Raw genomic sequence first — 25697 nt, forward strand, 5'->3', positions numbered from 1 at the left:
GAATAACAGTGAATACGAAAGCACGTCGAAAACAATCAGCCCAGTGTAGCCGGGGGTAAGTGCTTCGTACCGTTTGAAGCGTTGAGCAACTGGCATAATGTGAAAAGTAGTTCAGATGCGGCGAATATAGCGTAATGGGGGCTGCTCATGTAGTACAGGGACACGTATTCAGGAGGAAAAGAGTCAGCAGGAAAAGGAGTGGCAGTTTGTGAGCTTGAGTCCTCGTTGTACTCATGGGCCAAGTCCAACTCAACCCCACTTCACAGAGGAGAGGAACTGAATTCTGAAAAAGTAAAGGGAAGGAGGAGTTGCCGAATGGTTGAATGATAACGGCCGCAGAGATAAGGTGTGCGATTGCCTCCGCAAAAGCCGCCCGTGACTCCGCTGAGGTGTAGCTCTGGGAGCCGTCATTCGTGTGTGAAGTATTGGGAGGGAGCAAGTCGGCAACTGAGGGTCATCACCTTTCATGGCGCACTTGAATTTGTGCGTTACTGTGGCCTTTCTGGCGGCGTTAAGTTTGTCATGGGCGCTGCCAGCACACAACGACACGGAGCGAGTCGACTACACGGGGTAAGTCATGAGCGAATTATTTGTAAGCTGACAGTATAGACCGTTTACAGAGAGCAGTTTGCTCTCTCCACGACAGATGGCGCCATTAGGAGGTCCGCCACTTCTGGCCTTCAAAGCCGGCGTCATCAGCATCACCGCGCATTGCGAAACGCTGTTGCGCAGCTTGTGTACGAACGTCATGTGACTATTAAACAACCCAGCTGTGATAGAGATGTCATGCGTGTTGTTGAATTAATTGAGCTGTTTGTTGAATTTATATCTAGATCTAATACCCCTGTGGTGTAGAGTCGGAAAAATAGACGCGCTTGTTACATAAAGGAAACCGCGAAACAATTACCGCCGTTTTGGGAGGAGCTCTCTTGCGAGTTCATGCTGCTTCAAAGCAGAACAGAACATTAGTGTGTTGTTCCACGAAAAAATACACGTATCACAAACGCCGCGCGCCAGTTTATTTCAACACCAGCAGTACCTGCGGGAATGGCAGAACGAGCATACCTATGCCTGTAACCTTTCTCACCATCGACAAACACTGACCCAATGCGTCGAATGATCGGTGCGTTTTAGACCTTTGCAATAAGTGCTTGCTCGGCGTCGGCACAGTGCTCACTAAACTGTCGTGCGTATTTAACGCTAGCACGGTGGAAGCAGCAACTGAGCGCTTGAAGAAGTCCTCAAAGGAGGCGCTTCAGCATGCGATTCTGGCGCCCAGTGCAAAGCTCTACAGAAGTGCGCTAATGCACAGGACAACGGTGAAATTTATCATTACAGGACTTCGAACATTCCAGCTTATTTCGGTTGCTTACATCTGCGGGTGCTGAACTCCGAGCAGTTTTCAGTTTTACTTATCAAGAGAGCACGGTCGAACGTCGCTGAGCTTGTGAAGGGGTCTTTGAAAATGATCCATACTCTTCCTTTGGAAGCCGGATTGTTAACGGAGGATAAAGTAAATATCTGGATAATCGACCGGCGATCACACGCACGCGGACGTTCGGCTGTAAGGCGTTTGCACAGTGCTGAGCAGCGAACGTTCTTGATAGCTGTGAACACATATTCCTCCATTCGTCAAAAATATCGAGCTCTAAAAGGCACGCTTTCAGGCACTGACCCGCTTTTAATCTGCAGTTCGACAACAAGTTATGCGGTCCACAAATATCGTTACGTGGTGAATTGATTGAATAAATATGTACGCGCAGGTAGCTGACCGCGGTATGTTGACACATTCGAGCCGGTGCCGGCTGTCTGAAGGTGACGGATAAATCAGGTGGTTGAAACAAACATTTTTCAGCACCAACACGTTCTATGCGCATTCACAAGAAATTTTTGTGGCGTCCGGCAGCTCGTTATTCACAACGAGCGCCGGAGAAGCGTCTTGCAGCCGGTCACCAGCGCACCGGCAGCCGTCGACACGAGAAGGCCCGAAGGCCAGCGATGACGGAATGGTCATGTGACCAAATATGGCGGTGCCCATGCTCCTGCGCTGTAAAGCGTCTATAAGCACTACCGGTGCTCGCCGCATCTCGCATCACTTTCGCCGTAGTTCGCTGAAAGCAAGACTTTCTATGGTAATACTCTGCGGCTGAAAAATGTTCTTTCGCTAAATTTCGCAACTGTCTGATTTGGATATCCGCTCCTGGTCACAGGATGAGCTTTGGTGATGTTGATGCCGAAGGGACGAGGATGCTGAGACCGCAAAGAACCACTTGGGTTCTTTGAAGAGAATGTCAAGAGATGTTCTTTTTTTATACACGTAATATCCGAAAACAATTTTTCCTTTCTTCATCTTCATTTCCTATTCTTTTCCTGCAACAGAACTGCCGCTAGAATTGTCTGTCTATTTTTGTTACTTGTTTTTACTTGGATGCTTTGCCGTTGGCCACAAGGTTGAAGATTAGAGTGCAGTGGTAGGACACAAGGTTCTAAGAATCAATTCAGTCCAGCCTCAGGTCTAAACTTCCTGGAACAGTCAATATAATGCTTTCCTAACATCTGGCGGTTTCATGACTGATCATACTAATATGAAGAGAAATAAATAATTCAGTGAAAGGACCCTATTTTAAAGGCCACGCTTCTCACATGATTCGTCGCACTCGCTGGTCATTGGCGCCGTATTATTTTCGCCGCCTTTGCAAGCTTTTACCTCAGTATTATTTGTGCCTTTCAATGGGCGAATTAAGTGCATCAAGTCCAGCATTCGATGGGCCCAATGCTTAGTGAGTGCTGTGTGCTCTTGGCTTCGCTTGATTATATACGACTGCCAATAGCGCCTACGGAATAGTAGCATTTATAACAAGTTGTACTCGATCTGCGGAGAGGCAGATTGTTATGGCATTTTGTGCATTTCCGCACTATCTCATAGGTAGGGCTTGTGCTTCCGCTCGTGTATCTGTGCACGCTTTCTATCCTGATGCCACGAGGTGTGGAGAGGGAAGCAGGAGTCCAGGTATCCTTTCGGGAAGCCAGTGAACTAGCTTTCAGCTGCTCGCAACGAACATAGTACAGTTTCCCGACATCTCAGGCCGGTATAATAATAACAATAATAATAACAATAACAATAATAATAACAATAACAATAACAATAATAATAATTTTATTTTCCGTCAGGCAATACATACATTTCCGGGCTTGCCAAAACCATCAGTGGCTTGTTGGGCAAAACCCGGCAGCAGGCGGCAAATCTCTCATTTACCTACTCAGGAAAATCATTTCAAATTGACAGTGCAAAAGGAAAAGAAAAAAACACTTCAAGGAAACAAAATAAAGTCATTAACAAACTGGAAATGATCAAGTGGTTTGCTTAGGGTTACTCACTAAAACCGAGAAAAAAAGAAGGTAATGAGAGCGTTATACCCTAAGAACACAAGAAAAAAACATCTGGAGCGTTTCTCCCTTTATCCCCACCTTTTGTACGCATCACTATCCCGAGACAGTGTAGGTTATGAGGGATTTCTTTATTGCCTTCTTATTCTTCAATACCTTTATTTCATTGGGTAGACTGTTAAATATTGCGGGGACATAAAAGCAGCGCTGGCTTTCTCCGTATTTAGTTCTAGTATTGGGTAGTTCATAAGTGGAGACAGAACAGAGGTTATGACCAGATGACCGTGCAACTTTGAATTCGTTAGCCATCATATGTCTGACGGCAGCATACTGAAGAAAGACATTGTTAAATTTTGGGAAACTAAAGCTAAGAAACAAATCCTCCTTACGCACAGAAGTGTTGTGCGCTACACTTTTTAACGCACTCTTTAACAAATTATTTACCCGCGTTTTCCAAAATTCCGCACAGTTAAAAAAACAGCAAATACCATATCGCAACACTGAGTAGCCTAATCAGTGAAGTGTCACCCTTCTAACCGAGACAGGCGTGTATAATTTGACATTGTATAAAAGGCAAGACACACTTCTCAGCTGTTTACAAACATAAGATAGGCGAGAGCGCCAACTGAAGTCACAGTCAAGATAAATACCAATGTACTTTACCATTTCATCATAGGGAACCGGCGAACATTGACAGGAGCAGCAGTTAGAGGATAATAATAATAATAATAATAATAATAATAATAATAATAATAATAATAATAATAATAATAATAATAATAATAATAATAATAATAATAATAATAATAATAATAATAATAATAATAATAATAATAATAATAATAATAACAATAATAATAATAATAATAATAATAATAATAATAGTTTATTTTGTCACCTTCAATAACACTACAGGCGAGACAGGCCGGTCTAAGCCTTTAGATGGCTTGTAGGACCGTGCCTAAAAAAAAAATACATAGTGACTGAAAAGCGTGAAAATGCATACATAGACAAAGAAAAAACCAAAACAATAAAGATGAAAGAGAGCATACTAAAAATTAGTGAGTCCATACAAAACAAAACTGAAAGGAGCATAAAGGCGCAAAATCAGACAAAACGAAACATGTTGCACTAAACGAGAAACTCTACCATTCGGATCACCGCTAGGGGGCCGTGCGGGGCGGACGCGTTTCGCATGGGCTCCGCAACAAAGTGCCAACAAAGTTTGGCCAACCTCCGTGTCCGAACCCAGGGAGCAGAAGTACTACAAGCCCGCATGCTGGGCCAGACCAAAACAGCGGTCATTACGTTTCGCGGCCCGATTATTCCCCGCTATGTCATATATTACGGGGGTGAGATGGCCTGCTATCCGTTCCGACCTACCCAACAAGTATGCCATGTGTGCCTGAGACTGGGGCACAGATCGGACGTCTGCCCGACCCCCAACGTCAAAGTATGCCAGAATTGTGGCCAACACAACCCCGAGCAAGACCATCCCTGCACAGTAAAGTGTGCTATCTGCGAGGGAAAACACCCAACGGGATCCAAGGAGTACAAACAGCGTCTGAAGACCAACACTACTCCTCCCACCTCCCCCCAAAACACCAAAAAACAAGGCAGGCTCAGCCGAATCGACAAGTCCAAGCGAGATTTCAGGTGGTTCTAATCGGAAGACGAGGAGGCCGAGTATACCGACCGCTCCAGCTCTCGATCCATATCCAGAGGGCGATCTAGTTCCCGGTCCAAGTCAAGGCCAGGAGACCTTTACCCTCCCAAAACACAAGCAAGACAAGGCGAAGCAGGAGACCAAGACCAGCCAGGGCCAAGGACCTCCACCAGGGAAGAAAATGGACAAAAGGGTAAGCTGGTCTCAGGTTGCCGTCTCCCCTGCTCAAAACAATACTAATGCATGCCAGGATTGCAAACAGCTAGAAAATACTAACAAACAGCTCAGAGCAAAACTAGCGGAGCAAAACCAACGCATACAAAGGTTAGAGGAAAAGGTCAACCAACTTCTTAGCTCTCACTCAGCAACACCTAGCCCAGTACAAGCATTACCAGCCCCAGCAAGCATGGAAACTGAAGACCTTAGCAATCTACGGCCTCAGACGCAGAACACAACTCCCCAAGCCTCTGTTCAATGCCCTCCCCCTGACACAAATGTTGAACAACCAACTCTCCAACAAATTATGGTCGAAATCCAGGCTCAGATGCAAGCTCTGCAACAACAAATGCAACAACAGCCCCTCCAGATGCAACAGCAAATTTCCGCTGTGCAAGAAGAATTCAATTCTAAAATCCAAGTCGTCACGCAGGGAGTCAGGAAACGCGCAGGACTGACTGACAACCTCCGGGCCAAAGTCAACAGAAGACACACAAGCGTGGCTGACGTCAGCGATTGTGCATCCGTTGCTAGCAGTCAAGATGGCCCCCTCCCCTAAACAAGCACAAAACCACTTAGAAATCTGGCAATGGAATTGTAGAACTTTAAAAAATAAGGACAGTTCCTTGCTTATGTTCATTAAAAAGTCTCCTATACCCCCGGATATAATCTGTCTCCAGGAAACCCGCGTGGCTCCTTACCTTCGTGGATATTATACAATGGCACCTACGGACTCGCCGAGAGTAGCTACTCTTGTGGCCAAAGCAGTGTACGACAGTCCCACATCAACTCCCCTTCATAGATATTAACCATGTTCTAGTTGAAGTTCTGCCGCAAAAGAGGGGAAAGCAGAGCATCTTTATCCTAAATATCTACAGCCCTCCAAGCCGCAAGAAGGAAGATTTTCTGCCTATACTAACAGAATGCACCAGAATAGCCCAGGACAACCCCTTGGTGGTTCTGGGAGACATGAATGCAAGACACAACTCCTGGGGCTACATAAGCGACTCTCAAAAAGGTGCTAACCTACTTGAAGCCGTGGAAATGCTAGGTTTAGAACTCGTCACTGATATTACCTCTCCTACCAGAACAGGGAAAAGTATTAGCCGAGATACCTGCCCAGACCTCACCTTCATTAAGAACATTAATCACGCAACCTGGACTAACCTAGGGGAATCCTTGGGCAGCGACCACAACATCATAAGTCTCTCTATACCAACTGCCAGAATCAGAAGAGATCTGGGAAATGTACACATCACGGACTGGACAAAATTCAGAGACTGCCCGCCGCCAGAAGGAGGCATTAAAAATATTCAAGAGTGGACTCAACTAATCAAAGATGCCCACTCAAGCAACACTCGAACCATCCAATGGACCGTAGAAGCACCGGACGTAGATCGCCACCTATTGCATCTATGGGAGGCTCGAAACGGCCTCACTAAACGCTGGAAAAAGCAGCGTCTCAATAGAAAACTAAAACTACGAATTGCTAAGATTACACAGCAAGCGCAAGCATATGCTATACAACTGTGTAGACAAAACTGGTCTGAGTTTTGTGCTTCCCTGAAAGGCACTCTAAGCACAGCCCAGACATGGACCATCTTAAGATGCATGCTCGACCCGAATAAGGCCAAATCAGTTACCAGCCGAACTCTCCAAACAGTTGCCCATAAGTTTCAAGGCACAGACCAAGACCTCATAACAGCCATGCATCGCAAGTACATAGGAGACCATACCCCTCCATGCACCCTGACCTATGAAGGACAACAAAATCCAAGCTTAGACGCCTCCATAACGGTATCTGAAGTTTATGCTGCAGCAAGAATAGCTCAGCGGAACACAGCACCGGGCGGAGACATGATTACCAACGCTATAATTCGAAACCTCAGCAACGACCATCTGAAAGACCTAACAGAATACATTAACAAGGAGTTATGGGAGAAAGGCCAGGTTCCAGCTGAGTGGCGCCATGCGGACATCATTATGATTCCAAAGGCCGGGAAACCCCCGGCAGTAGAGTCCCTCCGCCCAATCTCCTTAACCTCCTGTCTGGGAAAACTGTATGAAAGAATCATACACACCAGACTCCAGAACTATATAGAAGATAACAACTTTTACCCCTACACTATGGTGGGATTCCGAAAAGGTCTCTGTACACAAGATGCCTTCCTAAGGATTAGCGAAGAAGTGCTTAATACAATACCCACCCACGGAGAAAACCTTCTTTTAGCCCTGGATTTAAAAGGAGCCTTTGACAACGTCTCCCATCAGGCTATCCTAGAGGAGCTGAGTGGTCTAAACTGTGGAGAGAGGATCACTTAAGTTGGTTCAGCAAGTCCGTCAGTCAGCTAAAGCCAGTGGCGCCTTGGACTAGGGGTGCCACCCAAGTTGCTCGAGCAACCTTCCTCTTTTTAAATAAAAGTTTTCTCTCTCTCTCTCTCTCTCTCTCTACCATTCATTCTGCAATAATTCTCGAAGTTTGCCTCTCCACAGTTTAGACATCAAACTACATCAAGACTTTCCTCTCCAACAGAACCGCCACCATAGGCATTGGTGAAGTCCGTTCACATCCCTTCCCCATGCCTAACAAGGGTACTCCTCAAGGGGCTATAATATCCCCCCTCCTCTTCAATATTGCCATGCTAAAGCTAGCAAGAAAGCTTCAAACGCAGCCCGACATAGGCTACACGGTCTATGCCGATGATATAACTCTATGGGCCACACACGGCTCCTTAGCCCAAAAAGAAGAAGCCCTACAAGAAGCCATACACAGGGTTCAAGAATTTGCTGCGGAAAGTGGTCTGGAGTGTGCCCCGGAGAAGTCGGAGGTCATTAGACTCCACAAACTCCCTTACACATCCCCAGGAGAAGTTGAGCTTTTCCTGGGAGGACGCAAGATTAATGAAGTGGACAAGATCCGGATACTGGGGCTCTGGCTTCAAAGTAACCTCAGATCCGACCATATGATCAGAACCATCAAAACAACAGTTAATCAAATCTCAAGAATGATCCGCCGCATTACCTGGCACCGTAAGGGTATGAGAGAAGAGGACACCCTTAGACTCGTCCAGGCCCTAGTTCTGAGCAGGATAACATAAGGCCTCCCTTACCAAAAACTGGGCACTGTGGAAACCAGAGCTATCGATACAATCATAAGAGGGGCTTACAAAACTGCCCTCAATCTTCCAATAGCCACTTCTACAGAACGACTCCTAGAGCTTGGTATGCACAACACTTTTACCGAGCTCCAAGAAGCCCTCTTGGAAAGCCAAAAAGAACGCCTTCTAAAAACCAATGCGGGAAGGACGATCCTGACTAAATTAGGGACATGGCCGGGGCTAGAGACAAGAGGCAGTTAAACCTCTCTTCCACTCCAAACCCGAGAAAATATCAGCATTAGTCCAATCCCACGTCACATGCATCATGCTCATCAGCAAGGCAGACGACAAGCGCGAGCAAAGGCACTTAAGAAACACCTAGAAAGCGACCGTAAAGCCGTTTACGTAGACATTGGGGCCTACCCCACGCCGGGAAAGTTCTCAGTCGCTGCGATTGACCACCAACTAAAACCGGCTCTCCAAGCTTCTATATATGCAGAAAACCCCTCCTCTGCAGAGGCTCTGGCAATAGCTATCGCCATCAAACATAAAGACCAAAGAGGAGAGTCCTCCCACGTTATAACAGACTCCCAACAAGCCTGCCGAGACTTTCTTAATGGCAGGCTTCCCTCAAGAGCAACACAGCTACTTGGCAATCTGAGCCTAACACACAGACTAACATGGACACCTGGTCACGAAGGACTAGCTGGAAATGAGGTAGCCAACGATCTAGCCCGAGATTTAACCCACCGGGCGGATCCTCATCCCTACCCTACGCCCATGCCTAGCCCCTATGGTGACAGATTAGAACATATTCGGCTGGAGCGCAGAAAATACCCACCCCCTCACATAAAACTAGACTCCTCCGCAGCCATAGTCTGGAGGAAAATTCAGACCAACACTTTCCCTAACTTGTTAATCCTACACAAGATTAGCCCCACTCAATATCAGAATACATGCCCTTGGTGTGGAGCTTGCCCTACGCTCTACCACATATCGTGGGAATGTACAACGAAACCAAAACACTTAACTGTATCCAACCCGACATATGAGCATTGGGAGGTGGCCCTGACCAGCGAGACCCTGGATCAGCAACTTAAGTTGGTTCAGCAAGTCCGTCAGTCAGCTAAAGCCAGTGGCGCCTTGGACTAGGGGTGCCACCCAAGTTGCTCGAGCAACCTTCCTCTTTTTAAATAAAAGTTTTCTCTCTCTCTCTCTCTCTACCATTCATTCTGCAATAATTCTCGAAGTTTGCCTCTGGAACTAGCCGTGAAGGTTTCATCCGGCAATTTGTTAAAAGTAGCCGGCACATAAGCGCAACGTCTGGCCGCACCATACCTCGTGTTTGAACGAGGAACAATGTACCGGTTATGTTTCCTGAGATGTCTCGTCGGGGTATATTCCTGTTTAAATTCACTGGACCAGTAATGCTTAAGCACAACTGTATCAACGAACAAAGAAAAAAAAAAAAAATAATAATAATAATAATAATAATAGTTTTATTGCACATAATGATACAAAGTTCCAGGAGCGGGCCTGTCAAAGCCAGCAGTGGCTTGAGGGACTAGGCCCGGCTAAGTCAGCGGACGAGGGAGCAATAACTCATATCGGCATACAAAAAAGTGATGAATAATGGTTAACAGTTCGGACGATTAATATCAACATGTGGTGAACCGAACACAAATATACAAAAAAACAACATCAAAACAGACAACGAGTACAGATTACAGAAATGAGAACATACATTTTGCTTCACAAAGAACCAAGCATGCTTTTTAATGCATTTTTTGATGTTACCGAAAATACCTCATCTGGCAAATGATTCAAAATTTTCGGCACATAAGCACACCGCCTAACTTCGCCGAATCTTGCTGAAGATCGCGGAACAACAAAATGAACACTGTTACGAAGGCTTCGGGCGGCAGTGTAACATATTTTAAATTCACTAAACCAGAGATGCCGTAAAACCACAGTTTGTACGAACAGATTCCAGAAGCATGGAAGACGAAGTGCAGAAAAAATGTTAGGATTAGCGATTGTTGGAGTATTGTAGGCTGTATTTCTTAATATGGTCTTTAACAAAGAATCAACACGGTTTTGCCATCGAGTGGAGCAAAAAGCAAAAACAGTGATCCCATATCTGAGAGTGCTCTAGACTAGAGCATGCGCAAGTTTTTTTTATTTGAAACGGAACGATAGATTTAATGTGGAAAAATAACCATGCAGCGCTCCTAAGCTTATTGCAAATATGTGATAGGTGATTTTGCCATGAAATATCACTATCGAAGAATACTCCCAGGTATTTCACCGAGTTCGTATAGGCGACCGGCGTGCATCGACAGGGATGACAGTTGTGGCTATGTAGAAAAACTGGTGCGTTTATTACTGTTAATTTTAAAGGGGATCTGAAGCAAACAAGTTGGGTTTTTGAGGCGTTAGCCTTTAAACAGTTATGACTGAACCAGGTCATGGCTTTGTGGACACTATTATGCAGATTAAGGATGGTCATGTCGTAGGAAAAATGTTTTGACAGCAAAACCGTGTCATCGGCGTACTGAAATACTAGACATTTTGAGATTACGTGCGTAAAATCATTAATAAAGATGGTGAAGAGTAAAGGTGATAGTATAGACCCGTGAGGTACACCAGCGTTCACCGAAAGTTTACCACTTGCGTTTTTAATCTCGTCTAAAACAACCATTTGCGATCGCTCGGTGAGATAGTTCTTGAGGACATCGTAAAATGGACCTCTGAAACCGCTATAATAGAGTTTCTGTAGAAGAATTGCGTGATGAACTGTATCGAAGGCTTTAGATATGTCTAGAAAAAAAGCAACGGAAAACAAATTGTGATCAAAAGCCGAAAACAGTTCATCTGAGAATTCCTCCAGAAGGGCTACCGTACCACGACCAGTAACGAAACCGAACTGTCGAGTCGACAGAATCGAAAATTTTTCAACAAAGGATGACATGGTTTTCAAAAGAAATTTTTCGATAACATGGGAAAGTATGGGCAACATCGAAATGGGTCGATAGTTCTTCATGTCATCTTTTTGTCCCCCTTTGAAAAGCGGCTTAACTATCGCAGTTTTAAGCTCTTTCGGGATGCACGCGGTATCAAGAAAGCCGTTTAACATGAAGAGCAAAATATTGGATACCGCTGCAAAGTTCCTCTGTAGTAGACTAGCTGATAAACCGTGAATACCAGGAGGCTTATTGCGCTTAAAGCTGAAAATTATTTCATAAAGCTCATTTTCTGAAATTCTAGGAAGAAAAGCGGATGCTGGGAGTGAATTTTCAAGCGTGGAATGGACGGCCTGACACGAGGATGCGTTTTCAGAAGGAAGTGCAAACAAATGGTTGAATCTATTTGCGACCTCGACCGAATCGCCTGGAAAAAAAGAAACCGGGGAAAGGTTCGCAGCGTTTTTGCCACGAAGGTGGTTTATTAGGGACCATGTTTTTGCGGCATTCCTCGACGACTGGCGAAATTTTTGGAAAAAAGAACTGGCGCTTCTTGGACCTTATTAAAGCTACTACCCTATTTCTTGCACCCTTGTACTCTAGATGAAGGTTTTTATTTTTTGGGACACAAATGGCATGCATTATGTCCGCAGTCAACCAGTTATAATCCTTTCTACGTTGCTTAATTACGACGCGCTTGGCATTATCTTCTAACTTCTTTGTTTGGTTACAGAAGATGGTATAGACTACTTGCGGGGAATTAGAATTAGTTAGGGCCATCCAATTAAAACTGATAATTAGGCTATCTAAGACCTACTGGTCGATTACAGTAAGTAAATTAAGTTATTGGGTGTGGTGGTTCGCTGAGCATTTGGCAGAGGAAAAGAAGGTGATGAACGGCAAACGGCAAGATAGTGGTCCGCAAAACGTTGCAAAATGATACAAGCAAATGAGTAGTTGGGGGCTCGTAAGGCATTGTGGTCTAGACACGCCGTTGTTAATGGCCACCAGCTATTTCTTCACGGGTGGGAGCTGTTATCATATTTTCACCACCATACGATGACAGGAGGGACAAATAGTCGGATACGGAGCCCACTGCACGACAGAAGGTATTTATATTCAGGTCTCCTACTAAGCATAGTTCTTCCACAGAATTCCATGACCGCAGCAATTCCTCGAGTTCCGACAGAAAGCGATGTTGCAAGGTGCCCGATAAAAAGCTACGAAACTCAGACATCGAGAGCCACAAGTTATCGTTAGCGCCAAGCATTCGGCATTAAAAATGTTCACGCGTACGTGAATGGGTGCAATGTCAAACGTGTCTCTTACCAAGATAGCGATTCCGCCCCCTCGAAGACGAGGTCGCGTTACGAAACGGCACTGATAGCCTGGTACTGAAAACGTGTGCATGAAGGCATCTGTAGCATTAGTTTCTGTCAGGACGAAAACGTCAACAAATCCGATTCCTGATGTGGCAGTTAGCTTAAATTCTTCCCAGTATTTTCGGAGGCTTCTAACATTTGTGTTCACAATAGTAAATTCATTCTCAGAGCTGTGACCAAATTTATCCTTGAAAGACTGAAAGTTTGGGAGTTGGCAGCACGTACTGTCCATTGCAGTCAGACAATTCGATCCAAGTCGGCTGGCCTGATTATTCGGAGCAGAGACGAGTTTTCGGTCTTCTTCGCGAAGATCTTGCCACGTTTAACCCAGACAAATTTGTACTCATTTTGCTTAGCCCTGGTCCTTGCACGCCAGAACAGATCTCGGTTCAGTCTAGTCAAGTTCTCGTTGAAAAATATCGTTTGGGTCTTTCCAGGCTCGCAAAGATTTCCAAGCTTCCTGCGGGCTTCGAACAACCTTTCTCTGGAAGCAATAAATTATTTCCACCAAATCAAATACAATTTGATGGAGGAGGAGAGAAAAAAAGCGGCTATCCGCTTGACGGAGTTCTCCTCTCCTGTGGACCTGCGACCTCTGTGGTGCCAATACCTTTAGCGCTAACGTATCGAGAGAGAGCATGCCTCAGATACCCTAATGGCAAGGTGCCTGTCCCCTGGATACCGGCCAAATCATTTTATTTATTTATTTATTTATTTATTTACAATACCCCTAAGGGCCCTCGTGCGAGGGAATTACATGGGGGGGGGGGGGGTACAAGCATAAAAAATATGGCACAGGCACTTGAAACAAAATCCACGTAATAATGAAATAAAGCTACTAATGTACACAAAATAACACAACAAACAACGCAGAATTAAATACTCAGTAAATGCACATAGTACAACAAAAATACCAAATCTGTTAGTCCATGGTTTGCTTTAACGAATGCTGAAACGATTGTAGGTTAACCTCAGTAGCTATGTGTGATGGCAAGTTATTCCAATCTATTATAGTGCGAGGAATGAAAGATTTCGCGTAGAGCAATGAACGGGATGTGATGCCTTTTTTTTTGTTATCGGGGTCGCGGCGAGGAAAGACTGCAGGGTGTGGCAAAAAGAAGTCGTCGTGGAGGGTGGGATGGTGATACAGTTTGTGAAGTAAGGTTAGGCGAGCGAAATGGCGTCGACATGATAGCGGTTCCAACTCGGCACGTTGTTTTAATGCTGTGACACTGGTGAAGCGTGAATAATCTGAAAAGATGAAGCGAACAGCACGGTTTTGCAGGGATTCAATGTTGTTTATGATGTAAGCTTGTTGAGGGTCCCATATGGCAGAATCATACTCAACTTTCGGGCGGATTAGCTTGATGTAAGCAAGTTTATTTAAGTGTGAAGGCGCGTGTTTGAGATTACGCCTAAGAAGGCCGAGTGCGCGATTTGCTGATGCTAAGATTGTGTTAATATGGTAATGCTAAGTTTGTTAGAGGTCAGACTGAAAGTGAACTCCTAGGTACTTGTAAGTTGTTGTAAGTTCTACTCTATCGTTATTGAGGAAGTAGGCTGTAGGAATTCGAGTGGAACGGTTAGTAAACGACATTAATGCATTTAGAGACATTAGCCAGGAGGAACACCAAGCCGTTACAGCGTCAAGATCAGTTTGAAGTGAATGGCGGTCGGTTTTATTAGTAATATTACGACATATTACACAATCATCCGCGAATAACCTAATTTGAGACTATGCACACTTGGGTAGATCGTCTAAATTTAATACAGTCTAAATTTTCCTGTTTACGAAAGTAAAGCAATTTTGAGGGAGTGAGTGAGTGAGTGACTGACTGACTGACTGATTGATTGATTGATTGATTTATTTGTTCTTTGGATATGCCAATGATTGCTCTCCTATAGAGGTAAGCAGAAGGTTTTATCGTACAAGGGTTTTTTACCGAAACAGTGGCTATTATTATTGCGAAAGCAAGCACATGCGCGTTTTCCGCATGAAATCTCCTTAAAGGTAACCGTTTGGTCCTAATACCCACTAACAAGGAGGGAATGAAAAGATTACAATAGTCACGATCATATGCTGTAAAAGTTGGTCACCCTGAGGTCCAAGATCTAGCAGGCAGTAAAACCATTACACTTTTCTGGCGAAAAGTTATCGAATATTGTACAGTTACATAATGTCGGGTGCTTTTGAGTGAATATACCAGATTTTTAAAGTGCATTTATTACTGCAAGCCAAACGAAAAGTGTTCTGCGCTCAAATTCCTCCTGGAGTACGCCACTGCATTTCATTGGCTTACGGCTGGAAATGCTGTCACCGCAGAAGCTAAGGTGGATAACGGCACGCAGTCAGACATTACGTGCCCATAGGCTACATTGTCTTCATGGCGAAGAAAAAACTGATATCTCTTCCCTCTTGGACGCAGCCACCAGTTGGTATCTGTGACGCCCACAAAGCCATCTCACGTTAGCCTCTTATCGGACTTGGTGGAGAGGCTTCAGGTGAGCAATGAATGGAACCTCAGTTTCGTCGCCATATCGGCAAAGGCAGCGCACAATAGACCGGCGATGCCATCATGAGATAACAAATTTGCCACTCAATCTGAACGTCACTGCCTTATCGTTTAGTGCTTGACTTTGATACAGGAGAATAACAATTCTGGAAAGCCCAGCACAAAATATGCAGGGCGTTTCTCCTAATGCTTTACCTAATTTTTAAAGATAGGCTCTTTGAGTTACAAGAGCGGTTTTTTCGACATAGCATTGTTAGCGGTGTAGTACTTCGGGGTACAGCTAACACGTTATAATAGCAATTAAGCAAACAAGGGAAGGGGAATGAGGGGCTCGTTATAAATATGACAGAAGCTAACAGCCACAAAAACCCAGGGGCACAGGGGATTTTGTTAATTAATTTATTTATTTTGTAGTGGTGATAAATTTAGAATATTACTGAATATGTTATCGCTTAAAGCTAATTGATTAGAGAAGCAGAAGAAAAACAACCACATGCCGCCGGTGGGATCCGAACCCACGACCTCCGAATTACGCGTCCGGTGCTCTACCTCTGAGCTACGGCGACGGCTGTCAAATCTTCTGCTTTCGGCGGTATTTATGTTTACGAGTAATCTAACCTTGATAGTGTTCATCAGCGCCACCAACGTTCATAAGCGGCGGACGTAGAACGTCCTTAGTTACCGCAGAGGTGACGTAGAACGTCATCGAACGGAGAGGGTGGAAGCTGCGTGAGAACCCTCTTATGCTTCCTATGGAATCAAGACTGCCAGAACCCAGGCCCTCTGCTTTTCTAATCAATTAGCTTTAAGCGATAACATATTCAGTAATATTCTAAATTTATCAACACCACAAAATAAATAAATTAATTAAAAAATCCCCTGTGCCCCTGGGTTTCTGTGGCTGTTGGCTTCTGTCATATTTATAACGAGCCCCTCTTTCCCCTTCCCTTGTTTGCTTAATTGCTTAGCGAGGGCCTCGGTTCTGGCAGCCTTGACTCCATAGGAAGCATAAGAGGGTTCTCACGCAGCTTCCACCCTCTCCTTTCGATGACGTTCTACGTCACCTCTGCGGTAACTCAGGACGTTCTACGTCCGCCGCTTATGAACGTGGGTGGCGCTGATGAACACTCTCAAAGTTAGGTTACTTGTAAACATAAATACCCCCAAAAGCAGAAGATTTGACAGCCGTCGCCGTAGCTCAGAGGTAAAGCACCCGACGCGTAATTCGGAGGTCGTGGGTTCGGATCCCACCGGCGGCATGTGGTTGTTTTTTCTTCTGCTTTTCTAATCAATTAGCTTTAAGCGATAACATATTCAGTAATATTCTAAATTTATCAACAGCACAAAATAAATAAATTAATTAATAAAATCCCCTGTGCCCCTGGGTTTCTGTGGCTGTTGGCTTCTGTCACGTTATAATAGCAGGCTTGTTAACTAATATTAAATAGTTAACTTTATAACTACTGCCGTAAGACTCCTTAGTTATTGAGAGGCGGGTAGCCCACCGTAATTAACATTCATAGCATTTTTAGAATTTCGTAAACACGATTGCCGTTGACGCTGTGGCCCCAACATATTTTGCCTGTTTCGTCGAATTACGTCCACTGGAGAGGTTGCTTTGCCTGCAACATTCTTTGCCTGTAACGTGCTTTGCCTGCAAGGGAAAACGCGTTTTCGAACTTCTAAAAAATGGTATCAATAGTAGTAACTGTGGCCGGTATGCTTCTAAATAATGAAAGCGCCTAAGAGTAACAGTTCACAAACTAACCATTCAATATTAGTTAACCAGGCTGCTAGTAAGCACGTCTTAACTGGATTCTCATGTACAACACTGCTCAAAATGCTATCCAGAGAAACTGAAAAGGCCTATATTTAAAAACTGTGTACGATCTTAAGCAAACACCTTGTATGTGGTTGATTTATTTTTCGAATTTCTTGTTCTCGGTTGTTATAATACCGCATTCCAATGACCATCTACAATTAGCTCTATCTAATATTGTGTCCTTCCTCAATAACTGCGCTGCTCACGAGATCGGTTGCTGCCCCTTTGGTCGCGAGATCGATCTCGGGCGCGGCGGCTGCGTCTCGATAAACGCGTTTAGCAAAAGCTCTCACATACTGATCCTTTGGTGCGTATTAAAAAATGTCACGCGATCTTCATCATTCCGCAGCCCTCCGCTACGGAGTCTCTCATAGCCGACGCACTGCTTTGGTACCTAAAAAAGAGCGAAACGCTGAGGCAGCGTACGAGTATCGAGCGTTAGCAATACCGAGCGAATATTGCGTCATTATCCACCTTCGCTGTATCCGGTGTAACTTTTTCCTTATATCCAGACATCTACTTTATATGGCCAGCGTATACAGGCTATATCTAGCGTATACAGCGCGCGAAGACATATCGTTTGACACCCCTTCGAATCTCCTATGATAATTAGTTTGGCCGTAATGGGCGTTCGAAGTTTCTAGAAGTCACGGTTTGAGAAACCAAAGGTCGTCGGTGCTCCGTAACGTGCTGAATCGTTTGATAACACTCCGAACAATCTACGCCAATTAGGTTGTCCACGATCTGTGTACCAGTGGTTACACTCCGAACATTCTACTCCAATTAGGTTGTCCACGATCTGTGTACCAGTGGTTACACTCCGAACATTCTACTCCAATTAGGTTGTCCACGATCTGTGTACCAGTGGTTACACTCCGAGCATTCTACTCCAATTAGGTTGTCCACGATCTGTGTACCAGTGGTTACACTCCGAACATTCTACTCCAATTAGGTTGTCCACGATCTGTGTACCAGTGGTTACACTCCGAACATTCTACTCCAATTAGGTTGTCCACGATCTGTGTACCAGTGGTTACACTCCGAACATTCTACTCCAATTAGGTTGTCCACGATCTGTGTACCAGTGGTTACACTCCGAACATTCTACTCCAATTAGGTTGTCCACGATCTGTGTACCAGTGGTTACACTTCGAGCATTCTACTCCAATTAGGTTGTCCACGATCTGTGTACCAGTGGTTACACTCCGAACATTCTACTCCAATTAGGTTGTCCACGATCTGTGTACCAGTGGTTACACTTCGAGCATTCTACTCCAATTAGGTTGTCCACGATCTGTGTACCAGTGGTTACACTCCGAACATTCTACTCCAATTAGGTTGTCCAAGATCTGTGTACCAGTGGTTACACTTCGAGCATTCTACTCCAATTAGGTTGTCCACGATCTGTGTACCAGTGGTTACACTCCGAACATTCTACTCCAATTAGGTTGTCCACGATCTGTGTACCAGTGGTTACACTCCGAACATTCTACTCCAATTAGGTTGTCCACGATCTGTGTACCAGTGGTTACACTTCGAGCATTCTACTCCAATTAGGTTGTCCACGATCTGTGTACCAGTGGTTACACTCCGAACATTCTACTCCAATTAGGTTGTCCACGATCTGTGTACCAGTGGTTACACTCCGAGCATTCTACTCCAATTAGGTTGTCCACGATCTGTGTACCAGTGGTTACACTCCGAACATTCTACTCCAATTAGGTTGTCCACGATCTGTGTACCAGTGGTTACACTTCGAGCATTCTACTCCAATTAGGTGGTCCACAATATGCGTACCAATGGTACCACCCACTGGTCCCACTTGAGTGGCCTTGTGCTTCATACTAACGCAGCCTTGAGGAATGCGAGTTTCTGAGCTACCGCTCTAAAAACGTATTCATCTAAGACCTTTTCATAAGGCTCAATATATCTAATTTGTGCGCGAGGAAATAGATTAGCTGTGACAACAAGCAAAGTGCGCAGCGAATCCATCTTCTTCCCCGCATGCTGGTCCTGGCACTTTGACTTGTTTGCGAAATTACAACTACATAGCTCAATAAATAAGGCCTCACCATGAAGCGTAGCGGCGCAGGGCTTTAAAGATTTTTAAGCTTCCCGAATTTTAATTAAGCATTCATCAGCTGTAGTTGCGTTGCTTGACAAAAAGTCACTAACACACCAACCAAAGAATTCCCCCCTGTGGTCAAATCACACCCGGTTACCGCCAAACATCTTCACGATCTATATTTGGGCAAAGCGCTCATCTTAGAGCATAGATCTGGCCTCGCGAATTTTTTTTTAGCTCAGTTGCATGAGTTTCACGAGGGACAATGTTCAGAATTTCTACCTCATGGCCCAGAGTTTTCTATGTAGTATAAGAGCCATTATTTAGAGCACAGGTGGTTTACTCGGATGTACTGAACGGAAAACAGGGCAAAAATATTTCTGGGGCATGAAAATGGTTAGTGTGCTGAAAAGAACGCAACGCTCTCCGGAATCGCTATGTAGGGCAATTACAACCAAACTATTCGAACTGTAATCTATTCCCTTTCGTTGTCGATCACTGCCTCTGGCACCGGTCTTGGGGTGACGGAAACATCTCTATTACTTCTCAAGTTTCCTGTGTGTAGAATAAGGCCTATATTAACGCATTGAACTTACGCAACTCACTTTTCTGAAAAGGAAACAGCTCGCGCAACACGTAGTTATAATTTCATAAAGAACTCGCTTGTCACTGTCTGTAGTTCATTTCTTCTTTCTAGGAGACCTCTAGTCTCAAAAATATTGCCAAAGATGAGAGTGCGCAAAGCTACAGCTATGTTACTTTCCAAAATATATACATAATGGTATTACAGAAGTCAATAACTCTCCGGTTCTTGAAACACATCAAGTGAGCCGCGCCGACAAGTAAGAATAACTGCAGTTAATGTGTAATAACATGATGCAGGAAAGGTATCCTATATACACTACCCCACAGGTCTCTCATGCAAGCACCCATTTTAATAAGGGCAGGTTGACCCTTTATGGCATTTTAATGGCAAAGGATATATTTAAATTTTCATTTTTTGCCTACTAAACCCACAAACGATTGAAGTAACTCAATATATTTTCGGCGCTCGAAATTTTGAAGCATCTATCTCAAATTCCTAACGTATGGGGCTTTCTTAATACTTGAATTTTGTTCCCGTTGCTCCGAATAGAGTATTTTTATGTGTACCTAGTTTTGTATTCATCTCATCTTTGGGTCAAGGACGGTGCACTGTTGTTGGATAAAAAAATAATGAAAATAAACGGAGCGGAACTTTCATGTCAGCGGACGGGAAGTTCAAATTTCAGAAAAGATCTGGACATTCCAGTAACGTTCATTTTAGGACCCTATTCTCTTTTCATTCTTGCAGTATAAATAATTTAAATAACCTAAAGGCAGCACTCGGGCTTCTCCGTAGTAACTCTAATTTATTGAAACTGACACTCTTTTGTCTCATTCATAATGACTTCCAACACGTTTTCACATATGGGGCATTTCATTCCGTCCCAAATTCATTTTAAAGTTTGCTGTTTTCGTGGCCTCGGATCAGAAAAGGCAACACTGCACCTGTGACGTGAGAAACATTTATTAAATACTAATACGTACTAACAGCACAAAATTTGAGGCCTATATTAGGTCGTCTTAGGCATTCTACTGAAGGGGTCATCGCTTTCAGTCCCTACTTCAGTCCAGCGCACATACAAATGTTTTCCTGGAAATGTTTCTGATGTCAGCACAGCGCGCAGCCTGTTGCCTAAAATTGCCCCAAAACTACGCGCATGACTGTGGTTAATTGGTGCGCATGCCGCGAGTCGCTGACTGCGGACTGGCTTTCAGTTTAGGTTTGCTGATTTCGCTCTATTAAATGGTTCCACTTGGCGCATTGTGACCGATATAGAGGGGACTCGAATATCTTTATTGGGAATATTAAGTAAACGTTTTAAAAAAACCGAGGACTTCTTTTACATATAAGCTGTCGCCGGAAATTGTCAGGAACTTGTGCGCAGACTGAAGCTAATTGTAGCGCCTACCATGAGTAAGCTCAACAATTGCAGGCACGTAAACTTGTTTTCGTTGGTGCATATTCTTTCCCATTTAGTCTAATCCCCCGTGGCTACTGGAGATTTATAGGGATGATCTTGTTCACTCCGTCGAAAATCGCTGCCACCAGCTAAGAGGTATGCCTCTAGTTTACAGCTGTCCTCCCACTATGTTGCTGCTATAAAATTCAAAATTAATCCGTTGCCCTCTAGTACACTGTACCAGTTAACCACTTTGCCACCTCAAGTTATTTAATAACAATGCTATGAATGTTAACAGATCTGGCTGTCCTTCAACAGTACATCTGAAGACAACCTCAACGTCAGAAAGTGTAGATGGAATGGAAGTTGCATTACATTTTGCCAGGCGCTAATTTTCGCCGTGGCAGGATTTCACATTGTCGCCTTTCACTTCACACGCAGCTCGATGTATGGCAAGAGTCACAGATGGTCGGCGCATCGGCACTTCTGCGGCTGCGACCTGAAGTGGTCGCCGAGTTCGTGACCACAGCTTCGCGGTCGGGCATCACCGTCACCACGACTTGCTCCAACCTCCAAGAGTAAGGCATTTCGTGCTCCCGGTTTGTGAGACTCAACAGTGCCTTAACCGTTCGCACAACGGTTACCACTGCTGTAGTAATATGCAGTTGCAGTTTACGTTCGAACTAAGGGCATCCTTAGTGAAAAAAGCTGTATGATGCAATAATCTCGGATGGCTTGTCATACAAATATCATACAGTTACCGTACCACTCTGAGTCATTTTTGAAAAATCATACATTTGTCATACAGATGTTGTACAATATCATACATATTGTATGAAGTTCGTATGACGAAACTTCAATGCGGTTATGGCATCATACAATTTTTTTCAGTAAGGGACAGGCTTAAATCTCATAAAATCAAACTTTCAGTGGCATTACGACTGCTTTAGCCAAAAAAACTCCGATGAAGCTTAGCCAGGCATGATGTGAATCAACCAAAACTATGGGCTCGAAACCAACATTGCAGCTAAAGAAAACTACGTTCTTTCCTACAGCAGAGCTTCGGCAAGAGGTCGGTGGAATGACTTTTTCTCTTCGTGTTGTATTTGTCCATGAGCACAGTTTTATCACCCTCATTGTCGATTGCGCTGATCTGCTACTAGCGTGTGAGAAAATCGAAAAAAAAGGAAGACGGCAGGAAATCCTGAAACCAGTAAATAATGAGAACAAAACCAAGCATGTTTTCCGTCAGTCGTAACAACGAATTGAGGCTCAGGTTTGCTTGTGTTTATAGAACAGGCCAACAACTGTTTGGTGCTCGACATTTGTCATAACCGTTGTTTCATCTCAGCATAAGCGAGGATCGCACTAGCGTAGTCTGACCACTGCCGGCGCACCATTCTTAAGCGGCTTGATGCCACGGCTAGAAATTTTCAATTACTGTAAATTTTCTTTTGGCTTTTAACCCAAGTCACTAATGCCCACAGACACTTACTTAACAACACATATCTTTCGATGCCGAGAAACATCATCTTCTATACTCTGTGTCGCTCTTCCTGATGGTGATAGCAGTGCGCGTTAATCAAGTTCAAAGAGGTCCCCGCTGTACCTTGTGCTGTCTTGCAACACACGCAGAGACACAAAGGCACGAGCACATCGATTTATTCGTTTCACCGGAAAATCCTTCGTACGATGAAGACTAAAGTTCAGTGCATTCATCGCCTTTTCTTTTTTTTCCAGTCTAATCGACAATGAGCTCAAAGAAATGCGCTTCACGACCTACTCGACATCGACTGATCGCTTCAAGAGGTACTTGAAGTTCCAAGAGGTACGTGCGGCGTATGCTCAGCGTAGTGGTTTCGGGCCTGAATTCTCCCGAGCACGGTTTCACAGCATGCCTAACGTGCTTCCTGGTAACGTATAACTAACTAAACTAAAATAAAGTGCATTTCCTTTTTCAGTTTTTGCGCAGACACAATCTGTACCTTCCCTTTCCGTCGCCAAAATGTATTGAGTGGTGGCTTCACGTAGCTTCTGTAGCTGCTTCAAATAATTTGATGCCCTAGCTATGATAAGCTTTTTGCATGAGGTTCATTATTCATCTTCTTGTGCATGTTGTTGCTCCCTCTTAAGAAGCTAGTGTTCTTACTACACCCTTCACCGTTACTTTTATGTATTTCCCTAATCTCAGCGGGTTCCGCCTGCTTGTTCCTCCAGTCACACGTGTTATAGATTTCTTCTCCCTTAATTCGACTAGAAATCAACAACGTAGTGATTGGTTGGGGTTAACCCAGCCAATGGTTACGTGACTGCTTTCTCGTAGGATGAAAAGTTTGGGATTATCGAGACCGAAGCATCTTATTCGTTGTATTAATAAGTGCATCTGCATCTTCCTCTCCAGTTTAAGAATTCCCTGAAGCAGTATGCCAAGAAGTACGACCACGTCACGTACACGTCCATCGGCAGATCATACGAATCGAGGGACATTATTGGCGTTCACGTAAGTGGATGAGAGCGAGAGGCTTGAAAGCATGCAGCCGCTTGTTTTATGGAACTTAGAGCCAGTCGCCACGTACTTGGTTTATTAGCCGAAATGGCACATTCTTTAAATGCTTAATGTGTGCTACAAGCCTGCTAGCTGAACTTCGCGCTTAACCATTTCACCACTTAATCGCTTAACTGCTGCGCTGCTTCAGTGGTATGAGGATTCGCCGAGCTCTATAAATGTTAACTAAAAAATGACAAATTATGTATACTCAAGATATCGCCTCATACCCTTAATGCGGAGCTTAACTGTCCTCTTCCCTTGAAGAATGAACATCTGCTTTCGCACGACTGCTCGGTTTAACTACGTTAAATCCTGACCACTTTTTGTTCCTGCTTTTCCTATCAATCCTATTCGCCCAACGAATTCCTTGAAAATCTTGGCCAAAGAAGTGGTTGCCAGTGCGGCTTTACCGCAGGAAATACCTTACTCAGAGGACCCAGAGAAAGGAGGGGTGTGGGAGAGGCCACTCTATGCATTCATGCGATCTTGTAGGGTGTGCTTCGAGGGCATTGACAGGTTGCAACAATGGAGCGTGCACTATATATTCGTACTTTTTGTATTCAATTTTGGAGTTTCAAATTTATGTCTATCCTGTCTGTCTTTCTCCCCTGCGCTATCTTCTTGCGTTAATATTACGTTTGAAGTGCCCCCCAAAAAAACAAGCTTTCAGATTAAACTTTCAGCGCCTCACAATCTACCATACCTTCCCAAGGTACTAAAATGCAATGTAATAGGAATTTCCTTGTCCAGAAAATTTATGCTACTTTAGGCTGGTGCCTTCATTATCCTTATGTGTCGTTCCAGATCAAACCCAAAGAAAACTTGCCCATCGTGTTCCTAGAATGCGGAATTCATGCCAGAGAATGGATCTCACACTCCACATGCCTCTACATCATAGACCAGGCAAGTGCACAATAGCACTACTAAACTGGAAGAATATATGCTAGCGAAAAGACAGCGCTAAATGCACGTAGTGAGCGATTGCCTCCTTCTCAACTAAAGACCTGCATGTCTAGGAACAGTGAGTTATGAGTTATAGGAATTTGGGTCAAGGCGCGAAAACTCACAACTTAAGAGTAGGTACTGGCCCTAGGTTTCATCTACGAGTGCCCCTAATTGTGAAAAGAAGAATAACTCTTTCTACCTCTAATTCTTCAGGACACCTCGCTCGATCGAAAATGACCTTTCCCATTTAGGGGAGTGAGTCCTAAGATGCGCGCTTTTTGCACCCATCTGTTTTGAATTTCCTACAGTAATGAGCAGCAGAAATCATAAAAACTAATCATAAGCGTAGAGAACTCATCCAGGACGCCTTGTTCTATTTCCTACTTTCGACCCTCCTTTTTCTATCCTAATTCTGGCAGCAAAAGGCAGATAAGGGTTCGAAAAGAAGATGCGATCCTAAACTTTACAAAGACACTGCACCACCCACGCTGCATGAGGAAAGCAGTACAGCGACGTCTGGGTGCCAGCATTGCGTCCACGTTGTTTGTACTTCATCAATAGCAAGAAAAACTTTCTAATTACAAAACGTTCCCAATGGATTTTGCCCAGTAGGAGAAACGTCCACTGAAAATCAAAGTTATTTCTGTAAAAGTAACCCCTTCAAAGAGCAATAGTATTCATGCTCTACTGTGCGCCCTCAACTTGGGGCCACTGCTTATTGTTTCGTGCACGAAATAAAAAGAATAAAAACAGGCCAGTCAGCACCAGTCCCCGGTTAGTTGTACTGTAGTTTCCACTGAAGTTGCAACATAATTCGTTTTTATCATTTCTTCATTTTATCTCATATTCGGCAGCGTCCTATTGTTCTGAATTCTAAATGCAATCAAATATACCCCTTAATTTATATTTTTTCTTGCCTTTTTTCAACAGCTGGCTACGCAGTACGAGAAGGACGAAGACATCCGCCAACTGGTGTCGAAGTATGAGTGGCGCATTTATCCGATAGTCAACCCGGATGGCTACGAGTACACGTACACCACGGTCAGTCATCATTAACGCCAATGTCATCCTAGCTGATGTCTAGCTGATGTCATCCTGTATGCTGTA

At 44.2% G+C, this 25697-nt stretch overlaps 1 protein-coding gene across 1 annotated transcript in view; it reads left to right on the plus strand.

Moving 5' to 3' along the window:
- Positions 1-446: 446 nt before the first annotated feature.
- LOC149346751 (zinc carboxypeptidase-like) overlaps positions 447-25697 on the plus strand; it is a 50454-nt gene continuing 25203 nt past the window's right edge. Inside the window, exons 1-7 of the mRNA XM_089585442.1 lie at positions 447-570; positions 15139-15214; positions 21539-21675; positions 22838-22925; positions 23499-23597; positions 24450-24548; positions 25521-25631. Of these exons, the coding sequence (XP_089441568.1) occupies positions 467-570; positions 15139-15214; positions 21539-21675; positions 22838-22925; positions 23499-23597; positions 24450-24548; positions 25521-25631 (714 nt within the window). The 5' untranslated portion in view covers positions 447-466. The remainder of the gene's footprint in view (positions 571-15138; positions 15215-21538; positions 21676-22837; positions 22926-23498; positions 23598-24449; positions 24549-25520; positions 25632-25697) is intronic.

This window comes from Amblyomma mixtum, chromosome 4 (assembly GCF_055824585.1).
Source record: "Amblyomma mixtum isolate Tamu chromosome 4, ASM5582458v1, whole genome shotgun sequence".
Lineage (NCBI taxonomy): Eukaryota > Metazoa > Arthropoda > Arachnida > Ixodida > Ixodidae > Amblyomma > Amblyomma mixtum.